This window comes from Rhinatrema bivittatum, chromosome 4 (genome assembly GCF_901001135.1).
Source record: "Rhinatrema bivittatum chromosome 4, aRhiBiv1.1, whole genome shotgun sequence".
In the NCBI taxonomy this organism is placed as follows: Eukaryota; Metazoa; Chordata; class Amphibia; order Gymnophiona; family Rhinatrematidae; genus Rhinatrema; species Rhinatrema bivittatum.
The window spans coordinates 293,434,962-293,447,059 of NC_042618.1; the positions used below are offsets into that span (position 1 = coordinate 293,434,962).

General features: G+C 45.2%; 1 protein-coding gene across 1 annotated transcript in view; it reads left to right on the forward strand.

The window, feature by feature from the left end:
* The window catches only part of RYR3 (ryanodine receptor 3), a 1,291,138-nt gene that overhangs the window by 1,032,116 nt on the left and 246,924 nt on the right, over positions 1-12,098 (forward strand). Inside the window, 1 exon segment of the mRNA XM_029600192.1 lies at positions 11,821-11,894. Within this exon segment, the coding sequence (XP_029456052.1) occupies positions 11,821-11,894 (74 nt within the window).

Sequence of the window (12,098 nt, forward strand, 5' to 3'; positions counted from 1 at the left end):
ACTGGACCTGACGCTTCTTGACTTCTACCTGCCACTGACTGCAGCTATACCTTGTCTTCAATTGAACTCTGCCTACCTCTGACTTCTGCCTCGTCCAGACTCCACTGCCTGTCGCCTGTCCATATTGTGACTTCCCACTGTACTGGTCTGCCTCATCTACTAAGCTTCAGATCTTCACCTCCACAGAGGCCCACGCCTCAGCCCAGTCGGCCCCGGCACCCGAGGGCTCAACCTAAGGGGAATGAGGGCTGGTATTGGTGAAGCTCCAGTTGGGTCTCTGCTTCAGCCAGCTGTGCCTGCTGACAGTGGGGACCTGCAGGGGTCCTCCCTGCAGATTGTGCCAACCCCACCTCAGCCTAAGGGTTCACTTCTGCATCAAAACCCACTCCTGAAATTGCTATAAAAGTATAGGCTGTATGCCAAGAAAGAAAATTGCCTATTGGATTGAGAGTCTGTGCAATTCCTAGTACTCCAGCCAAGTTATTACTCCCTGTTAAATGTAATTTATTTTCTTCTAATGTTCGATGTAAACCGATGTGATATGACTTGTCATGAATGTCGGTATAAAAAAAGAATTAAATAAAGAAATATATATCCTTTCAGCCAAATGGTTAAAGATAAACCCTGGGAAAATGCAAACTGCCTGAGATTGGAAGACTACCTAAAGTATCTGAGATATCCAGTGTTAAGTAGTATTCACCAATTTCTACCTGCAATTTATATTGAAGTTCATCATGTTTCTGTTGATATCCATACTAAGGAAGCTCACTGTCTTCATATGGACCTCCAAGGCACATAGAGCTTTTGACCAATTGAAAATAGTTTTTGAAGAGAATTTTCAAAGGAGTTTTGTATGTAAAAGTAGCATATATCATAGCAATTTTCAAAGTCTATTTACATGCAAAAAACCTATCCAGAAAGCGAGCAACCACTGAACACAACTATGCAGCCTTTGATTAAAAGTTTTGGCAATCGCATTCACATTTAAATAGTGAAACTATGTGAAGTAAGTCCCAGGTCGCAGCTCAACTCAGCTGCATGACGCAATCGGACCGCCCTCTCTGGGTACCTCACATCCGGTGAAGGGAGGCCCTTTAAAAGCACCAGGCAAGCTGTCGACATCGTAACAGCCAACTACTAACTGCCACTAACTGACTCAGTGATTGTGACCGCTAACTTCCCCCCTGTGCCTCCTGACTCTGGTGCACACACTGTTCCCCTGGAACTCAGCACCACTACAGCAATTTCATTCCAGCGTGTCTGTATACTTTGCAGATCCTAAGGTAATACATACAATTGTACAACTATTCTGCCTCTCTTACTGCAACTCTGATAACTATGGTACTGTATTGCTATTCATATTGTAATTCAGATAATTGTTCCTCTGCACTGCCCTCCCCTCTGTAATTCAGACTACCAGTGCAACCAGCATCCTCTTGATACTTATTGCTTTAGCTCACCACCTCAGTCTTTCTGATACAATTTCCTCCAACATACTGCACCCAATAACTGCGCCCACCTCCAGCCTCTCCCCCCTGTCTTTTTCCATGGCCCGCAGCGAGTCAGGTCCCCCACACAAGTCCTAACATGACTACATTCCCGATCCCCCGTATCCATCTCCCGTTCCACAGACCTCCTCTCCTCCCCTTCATCAACCCGCCAGCCCATCGCAAAGCCCTGCTCCCCATCCTTACCTCACCCCTAACTCAGCTACTAGGCCTTACGACCCTCTCTTTAGTCCTATTCAATGCTCAATCTCTCTCCAAAAAAACTCATATCCTCAACGATCTACTTCTAGACTGCAAGCCTGAAATCTGTGCCATCACAGAAATATGGCTCCAGGATTCTGATACTGTCCTCCTTAATCAACTCCCCACCCTCACATATGATATACTCTCTATCCCCAGACCTAAAAATAAAAGTGGTGGAGGTCTTCTCCTTGCAGTCAAAAAGCACCTCAAAATCCAACCTCTGACAATTGATACTCCGCCCAGACTCGAAACTGACCTGTTCAAATCCCCTGAACTGCAAATCTTCCTCATTTATGCACCACTCGGCCTCCTGGAGCACAACCCTTCCTCCATCATAGAATTCATAGCCGACAAATTAACCGACACCCCAGCAATCATCCTAGGAGATTTCAATCTCCACATCGACGCCACTCCCCTCTCCTCTTCCTGTGAAACCTTCCTTAACTCACTCCAGGCCATCAGCTTTAAATAGCTCATCGCCTCGCCCACCCACAAAGCTGGGCACACTCTTGATCTTATATTCATTAACTCTGGCATCTTTTCCCCAATACCCCCACATGCACCCCAGTACCTTGGTCCGACCACTACCATATCAATGCTCTCCTCTCCATGACTGCCCCTACTATCTGCAATAACTCTCACAGCAATACAATTGTCTTCAGAAAACACTGCTCCACTGAGAACCTTATCTCAGCTCTCAACATGTCCCTGACCAAACTTGACTGTTCCTCCCCTGAAGCCACCCTCACCTCCTGGCACAACCTCACCACTGACGTAGTGTGATGTAGTGCAGCGCTGCCGGGAGCAGGAATGGATAAGATACCATAAGGCGGCTGGTAATACTAGAGCCAGCCAGCAGGGGGAGCAGGTGACGGCGAGAAACTACAAATCCCAGGTTCCTAGAACCACCACCTGACCTGTAGAGAGAGCCTGGAGGAGAGCAGGTGGCAGACTTGGACTAATGAGTCACACAGGTGAGCCTAGGGAGCTAGAGGAAGAGGGCGTGCCTAGGTAGCGGCAGTGGCCAGAAAAAGCCAGTGCCAGGAAGCAAAGGGAGAAGGAAATGGAGGTAGGTTCCGGGGGAGAGGAATCCTCCAGCTGTCTCATGGGTACAGCCTGGCCAGAAAAGGGAAACGGATAACCTGTACCCTAAGGGAAGTTAGGGCAGGGGTGTTTGCTGGTGAACTGGAGAGCCGGGGGGGCTCAAACGGTACCTTTGCTCCAGCACATGTGCTAAGGGATTAGAATGCTGGAGAGCGGGGGCAGGGTCATTTGTTCAGCTCCTGAGGGGACTGAGCCAATGTAACAGATTCAGCTACTCTGCTTTATAAAAATACTTTGAGGAACCTCTTTGGGGGTTGGGGGACTGCTTCAACCCCACTCCATACAAAGAGAACCCAGAAGCCCAGCAAAACCAGGGCCTGCGGAGACCTGAACCAAGGGAGTCCTGTGTGACTGACGGACTCCAGGAATATCCAGGACTCGCGAGGGGCCTGAACCAGAGGCAGAAGAGCGGCACCCAGGGCAGCACGGGCGGTGAGCCTTCACACATAGTAAATGAATTATGCCCCCTCACTACCCGCAACATACTCCCAGCACATAAAAATAAAAAAACATGGTACACACTGGAATTAAAAAGAATGAAATACAACCTTAGACAGAGAGAGAGAATTTGGCGCAAAGACCCCACCCTCAGCAAGCTGCCATCTACAAATCTACCATGCACTCCTATAGACTCTCCATCCTCAAGACCAAACGTGACTTCTATGCTGCCAAAATTCATGAATTCAAATTCAGCCCCAAAGACCTGTTCACCTATGTCGCTGATCTCACTAAGTCCTCCCCCCCTTCCATCGCCAACAATGATGCTAGTAGTAAATGTGAGGAACTCTCCCTCTTCTTCCACAATAAAATAGCAATCACCCTCCTCAGATTCCTCGCCACGACACCCCCCTCACAAAACTCCCCCTCCATGACTCCCCTTCACATATCTCCCAATCCTCTGCCAAAGCCAACCTTGAATCCCTTGACCTCACCTCATCCAAGGAAATTGAATCTATTCTCAAAAAGATTAAACCTGCAATTCACCCCTCTGACACCATCCCCAACAAAGCCCTCCCAATACTATCACCAAACCCCTAACAGATATCATTAACTGCTCCCTCTCCCTCGGCACAGTCCCTAACACCCTCAAGCATGCAGTCGTCAAACCCCTCCTCAAAAAACCCTCCCTGGATCCCACAGACCCGGCTAACTATTGCCCTATCTCGAACCTCCCTCTCATTGCCAAAATCATGGAAAAGGTGGTCAACTCCCAACTTACGGATTACCTAGATAGCAACAATATCCTTCACCTCTCACACTTTGGCTTCCGTAAACACCTCAACACTGAAACCCTTCTCCTCACCCTCACTGACTCCCTCCTCATAGGCCTAGATCAAGGTCATTGCCTTCTTACTTGCCCTCCTTGACATCTCCGCCGCTTTCGATACAATAAGCCATAATCTCCTCCTCTCCCGCCTATCAGACATTGGCATCACAGGCTCAGCCTTACTTTGGTTTAAATCGTATCTGGCTAACAGACAATTCTCTGACAAAATAGGTAACTCAGAATCTTCACATTTCTGCCTCACCCAAGGAGTTCCCCAAGGCTCCTCCCTCTCTTCTACCCTCTTCAATATTTACCTAATTCCCCTCTGCCAGCTCCTGTCTGACCTTGGCCTTAAATTCTACATCTACGCGGATGATGTACAAATTATTTTACCAATACAAGAATCCATCTCCCAATCCCTAAAATTCTGGGAGAAATGTCGTGCCTCTAATAACTCCTTACTCACAAATTTCCATCTGGCCATCAATTCGACTAAGACTAAACTGCTCTTTATCTCCAACCCCCAACATCTTAAGCCTGCACTCTCCAGCGACCCTGCATTCAATGTCATCTCCTCACAGCCCTTAGTACGAGACCTTGGTGTCCAGATTGACCAGCACTTAAACTGGAAAAAACACATCAGCTCCATTCTAAAGGAAGGCTACTACAAGCTCAAAGTTATGAAAAACTCAAACCATTACTTCATACCCATGATCTCCGCACTTTCATACAAGCGACCCTCTCTGCCAAATTAGACTACTGTACCTCCCTATTTCTAGACCTCCCTTACTCCACTATAAAACCACTCCAAATGCTGCAGAATGCCGTCGCCAGAATCATCACACATGCCCGTAAATCCGACCACATAACCCCTATCCTTAAGGACCTCCATTGGCTCCCGATCCCATCCTGCATCCTCTACAAAACACTCACCATCATACACAAATCCATCTACAATCACAACTCCAGCTGGCTCGACAAGCCATTCCAATTCATACAATCCATCTGCCCCACCAGAGCAACCTGTAAAGGTACCCTCCACACCCCTTCCCTTAAGTATGCACACCTCTCCAATATTAGGGAACGAGCCATCTCCATTGCAGGCCCCACCCGTTGGAACACACTACCCCCTAATCTCCACCTTGAGCCATACACCATCAAATTCAAGAAGAAGCTAAAAACCTGGCTCTTCAAACAGGCATTCCCAGATTAGGACATTTCCCCCCCAAACTCACTGCAACTATATTATGCTTCCAGTTTAAACTGTTAAGTTATTGTTAAACTGTTTCTTGCGCTTCTCTTTCATTCCCTCCTCTACCATGTAACCCATTATGCAAGTTATTGTTCTCTGTAATCCCATTCCCCTCCCCTGTTCATTGTACTTTCTACCTATAGTTTGATGTAAACCGACATGATGTTCCCACTAATGTCAGTATAGAAAAGCCGCTAAATAAATAAATATTGCATCGGCCTACTTGAGTATTGGGTGCAATTCTGGTCACCACATCTCAAAAAAGATATAGTTGCACTGGAGAAGGTACAGAGAAGGGCAACCAAAATGATAAAGGGCATGGAACGTCTCCCCTATGAGGAAATGCCTGTATTTGATGGAGGGTGAAGGGCTGATGTGCAAGCAGGAGAGAGACCTTGGGGTGATAGTGTCTAATGATCTGGTCGGCAAAACAATGTGACAAAGTGATAGCTAAAGCTAGAAGAATGCTGGGCTGCATAGAGAGAGAAATATCTAGTAAGAGAAAGGAAGTGATGATCCCCTTGTACAGGGCCTTGGTGAGGCCTCATCTGGAGTACTGTGTTCAGTTCTGAGACTGTATCTCCAAAGGGACAGAGACTGGATGGAGGTGGTCCAGAGAAGGGTGACCAAAAAGATGGATGGACTTCATAAAATGACTTATGAGGAGAGATTGAAGAACCTAAATAAGTATACCCTGGAGGAGAGGAGGAGCAGGGGTAATGTGATGCAGGCTTTCAGATACTTGAAAGGTTTTAATGATCCATGGTCAACAACAAACCTTTTCCGTTGGGAAAAAAAATCAGTAGAACTAGGGGTCACAATTTGAAACTCCAGGGAGGAAGACTCAGAACCAATGTCAAGAAGTATTTCTTCACGGAGAGGGTGGTGGATGCCTGGAATTCCCTTCCGGAGGAAGTGGTGAAGACTAAAACTGTGAAGGATTTCAAAGAGGCATGGGATAAACACTGTGGATCCATAAAGGCTAGAGGATGGGAATGAAGAGAAGAGCCATGGGGGTGGCTTGCTGGAATGGTGGTTACTACCTGGTGATTACTACCCTTGCTCAAGAAGCCTTCACATGGTTAATGCAACTCCAACATTGCTCTCTGCTTCAATGGCAAGGGGAAATGTGGAAAAGAGGATTTGCATTCAAACAACAACCAACAAGGACTGAACTACACAGTCTGAGAAAACAAATAAGCGTGGGGGTAGCTTGCTTATTGCGGTGGTTACTACCCTAAACCAATTAAGCCTGATACTTCACTTTGAATGCATAAACAGCATTGCTCTCTGCTTCAATTGCAGGGGGAATGTGGAAAAGAGGATTTACATTCATACAACATCCAACAAGACATTGATCTGTGCAGTCTGGGTAAACAAGCATCAGGATAGCTTGCTTGATGCAACAGTTACTACCCTTAACCATTAAGCCTTATGCTTCATCTTGGATGCAACTCCAACATTGCTCTCTGCATCAATGGCAGGGGGTGGCAGGAAACTCGAATCAAACAGTTGCCAACAAGGGCCCTAAACTTGGAGGTTGGTGAAACAGATAAGTATGGGAAAATAAGTGTGGGAGCTTGCTGGGCAGACTGGATGGGCTGTTTGGTCTTTTTCTGCTGTCATTTCTATGTTTCTATGTAGAAGGACAGATGCAACTGCAAGAATGCCTTGTAAAGAGCCAGAGTACCTTTGTCTGTGCCTTATAGAAAGTAAGCACTGTGCTCTTAGCTGCTTATCTGTCAGAAGTAAAGCTGAAAGCAGAGGAAGGCCAACAGCAGCTTGCATCACTTGATGGGGTCATTCCCTTTCAAAAGGACAAAGGTGCAGGGGAAGAAAAGAACAAATGTGCTGGAGACAGAGCAGAGCCTGTGTAGACGGTGTGACCAAAAACCCTAGAATGGAACCATTGAATACACCACTGGTACAGATGGCAAAAGACAAGCCAGAATTGCAAGAGCAGGCAGAAATGAATGCAAGTGAAAAGAATGAATGCCAGATGAATGAACCTATACTGACTGTGAATGTGATGAAAGAGAGATCATGGTGGAGCTTTACAACTTGGCCTGAAAGAGGCAACACAGACTGCCTAGAAGGAGGAAGTTTCAAGTGGCCTGAAGGAAGCTGCATACACTGACCTGAGGAAGACACTGCAGAGGAGCCAGAGAGAGGCGCTGCAGAGAAGCCAAGCAAAGTCCCTGTAGAGGGACAAGATGCAGGCACTGCAGAGAGGCTGGATGGAGGCATGGAAGAGAAGCCAGATGGAGGCCCTGCCATGTGACCAGATGCAGGGAGACCTAAGAAAGGTGCTGCAAAAAGCCCAGAGGGAGGTGCTGTACAGTACCCAGATCTAACCACATCATAATGGCCAGAAAGCGGCACTGCAGGTGAAGACAGCACAGAGGAATCAGAAGATGCCATAATTAAAGTTGGGAAAGAGTGGAAGCCACCACAGGATCTCCCAAATAATATCGAAAGAATCCGGCCTGGGAAGGACTAAAACACGGAGCAACAAATGGACTCACTTGCAGGACTGAGGGTGGACATTGGGCAAAGGGTGCAGTGGATGGTGGCAATGGTGTATTTGGGGTAACCCTAGCAAGGGGGGAGCATGACCCTATAGCCCCAATCAAGAATCTAGCCGGCAGAAGGCCAGAAAGAGTGTATTGGGGAGTAGAGCCACTTTCTTGGATTGAATCCAGGGTGAGTGAAGATGCTTTCTCAATGGGTTCAAGCTGACTCCTCTTTAACCTGTACGGAACCAGACTAGATGCCTGGTCCACCTTACAACCCATAGAGGGAGAGAGCTCGGTGGGCAGGATAAGAGGTGGAGACCAGCTGGGATCAGGAGGCCTGTATCTCCAGGAGAAAGAGCTCCTGAATACATCTTTGTATTAAGGTAATGGTGGAAGTACACTGCTGGAGGTAAGCAGTCTACCAATCTGTATGCTGATAAGGGTAAATAACATAGAATTTGTTAAGAAGACTGGAGTCTGTGTGTTACATGCCTCCAGCCTAAGAATGTTATTCAGCTATCCTACAAGTCATAAATAAAGGTGGGAATCCCCTCTCTCTCCCAGCTGCCCAATATTAATGAAACAAAAGGGTAAACCCTGATCCTCTCTCCTTCTTGTCCATCATGTTTTAAAAGATAAAAGTGGTTTGGCGGCTGTCACCTCTCTTGATTTCCCTTTCTCGACTTGCATTATAAAATGCAACATTGTCTGGAAGGTATCCCCCCTCCCTCCATTAAAAATACCCTTACACAGAAACATAAGAAATTGCCATACTGGGTCAGACCAAGGGTCCATCAAGCCCAGCATCCTGTTTCCAACAGTGGCCAGTACAGGCTGCAAGTACCTGGCAAGTACCCAAAAACTAAGTCGATCCTATGCTACTGATGCTAGTAATAGCAGTGGCTATTTTCTAAGACATCTCGATTAATAGCAGGTAATGACTTCTCCTCCAGGAACTTATCCAAACCTTTTTTAAACACAGATCCACTAACTGCACTAACCACATCCTCTGGCAACAAATTCCAGAGTAATTGTGCGTTGAGTGAAAAAGAATATTCTCTGATTAGTTTCCCCATTTGCCTCAACTTTCATAGTCCTCTGTTCTCCAACCTCCCAGCAACTATGAACCCCAATAGGTCCCCTACATGAGCTGAGTAGAAGACACAGTCTTAGCCTCCTCCCGACCTGGTACCCAATATTGCAACACCTAGATTTGCCCAGCCAAGTTAAGCAAATGGTGCTGAAAATCAGTGCTATCCACTTACCTTCCTCCCCCTAAGCCCATGCATTTTTAACTGGCTAAACCTTGCACATTTTGCCAGTTAAGGTTGCCCAGTCAGAAGGGGCCACTTTTTAACTGACAAGATTTAACCAGTCAACTCTCAAATTTAGACATGGCCTTTTACAAAATTGCTCACCTAATATGTGGGTAAACGTATGCACATATACTGCCTTTTTGCACATAAGTTTACATGGACTGAGCAGAGGCATTCCTGGGGATGGAGTTGGGCAGCAGTTTGGACTTACATACTCACATTTGGATTTCCAAGTAATCGCATGTAAATTTTCAAGAAACATTTCTACACACATTTTACCAGATGTAATTGTGTGTGTGTCTGCCTTGAGTTGAAAATGGATGTAATTTATGTGCTGCCTAATTTAGGAAGACTTTTATCAAATTTCCCCCAAGATCATAAGTGGTGCTATGTTGAGAAAAGCCAATAACCCATCAAGACCATTATCCTGTCTCTGATAGTGGCCAGTTTTGCTCACTTGGAAGAAATTAACACATCCTCATAAAAAAATCCATTTCATTTTGCTCGCTCCCAGAAGTATGAAGTGGAGGCACATGACTATCTTAGTAATAATGGTTTATGTGCCTGTCCTCCAGAAACTTGGCCAGAAACTAATTTTAGTTCTGATGTAAGTGGCTATCAGTGCTTCCTTGATATAGCAACTGATTAAGTTGTAATAATAAATAAATTAAATAAACTATTTTTAAACTCAGCTATACCTCCAACCTAGACCACGTTATCTGTCAACAAATTCTTTAGCTTACTTGTTCGTAAACTGAAACAATATGTTTTTAATATTTTATTTAAATCTATTACCAGTTGATTATATGAATGTCCTTTAGCCCAGTGGTGTACAAAGAGGGTGGCAAGGAGTGTGGAGAAGTGATGTGTTGGCGGGGTTCCCACTCCCCGCCAGCAAAAGTGAGGTCCTGCAGTGAAAGAAGTGGTCCTGTGGTTTCCTCCTAGCCAGAAGCAGATGAAGAAACCCTGTGGTGCCCCTGGCATTTGAGCCCTATGGTACCTCTGGCATTTCCCCGGAGCTGGTGGCAGAAGAAGAGGCCTTGCTGTGCAGCCAGTGGCTGAAGAAGAGGTCTAAAATGTGTGTGAGAGAGCGAGAGTGGTCCTGTGAGTGTGAGTGCCTGTGTATAAGAGGGGTGTGTGTGTGTGTGTGTGTGTGAGGATGCGTGTGTGTGAGAGGGTGCCTGTGTGTATGTGCATGAGAGGGGATGTGTATATGTGCCTGAGTATGAGTATGAGAGGGTGACTGTGTGTATGTGTGTGAGTGTGTGTGAGTGAAGGTGTGTCTGTGTGTGTGTGTATGAGAGGGCGCCTGTGTGTGTGAGGGTGTCCCTGTGTGTGTGTTTATAAGTGGGCCTATGTGTGTATGTGTCTATGAGTGCCTCTGTGGGTTTCTGTGAAAGAGTATCTGTGACTGCATAGGTGTCTGTGAGAGAGTGCCTGTGCCTGCGCATGTATGCCTATATATATCCATGTGAGAGGGGTTAAAGTTTGTGCATTCTCCTCCAATCCACGACAATGTCAGGAATCGGATGACTAAAAAATCTAAAGTTCCCAAGTGTGGAGAGCGGGAGATTTTTTTTATCCTTATTAGTTTTAATTATTGGAAGTGATATGTCTGCTGTTTTGAAATATGTTATTAGTGTTTGCTAATTCTATTCATCAGCTGTTTTTATATGTATATTTATTAGTATGGTATTACTATTCTGATTGATTTGTATTTCTTGATTGTATTATTTTGAGGAATAGTGATGATCTGCTTTTCCATTGTTGTACTGCATACAGAATCTGGCTTCTTGTGGTTTCCAATTCAGTTTTTGTCTGCATGTGTGTGTGTTAATGTGTGAGAGAGAGACACACAGAGGAAGCATTTGTGTGTATATAAGTGTGTGTGATAGAGAGAGAGAGATAGAGGAAGCGTGTATGTGTGTGTGTGAGAGACACACACAGAGAAAGTGTGAGTGTGTGTGTGTCTCTCACACATACATGCTCCTTCTGTCTCTCACCAAGCATGTATATGTGTGTGTGTGTGTGTGTGTGAGAGAGAGAGAGAGAGAGTGGGGGAGGATTTTGTGTGTGTGCATGCTAGTCCCCAGTCTACAACAGGATGATAGATATGGAGAGCAGGAGATTTTTAAAATCCTAATTAGAATTAGGTGTTATTTGATGTGACTGCTGTTTTGAAATATTTTATCGATGTATAGGATATTTTACAATTATATATGAGGGGAGGGGTGCCAAATACTTTAGGTATGCCACTGCTCTAGCCCTGGTATTGTTTTGACTGAGCAAATAATCATTCCCTATTAACTTATTCTGTACCATTCATGCTTTTATAAAACTCTATCATATGCCCTTTCAGTCATGTTTTCTCCAAGCTGAAGATCACTAACCTGTTAAGCCTTTCTTCATAAATGAGATGAGCCATGCCTTTTATCGTTTTTGTAGCCCTTCGCTGTACTTTTTCTATTACCGCAATATCTTTTTGGAGATGTGGTGACTAGAACTGCACGCATACTCAAAGTGCAGTGACACCATGGATTGATACAGAGACATTATATTCCCTGTTTTGTTTTCTTTTTCATCATGAAGTTCTTCTCCTTTTCTTTGCTTCCAGTGTCCTGGATTTGAATGCCTTTGAGAGACAGAATAAGGCAGAGGGTCTTGGAATGGTGACTGAGGAAGGAACCCGTAAGTAACTGGCAAAGAAAGAACAAAGCCATTTCCTTTAAACAATGAGAAAAAGCTTTTAAGGAGAAAGGTCACCTTGCCCAAGTCTGTTCATTTAGTTTTGATTGGTCAACTAAGGGTTGACAGAGAATGACAATTAAAGAGGTATTTTTGTAGCTTCCAGCATGCTAAGTATAAATAAAATTGTGCATTAAACATTTTAAT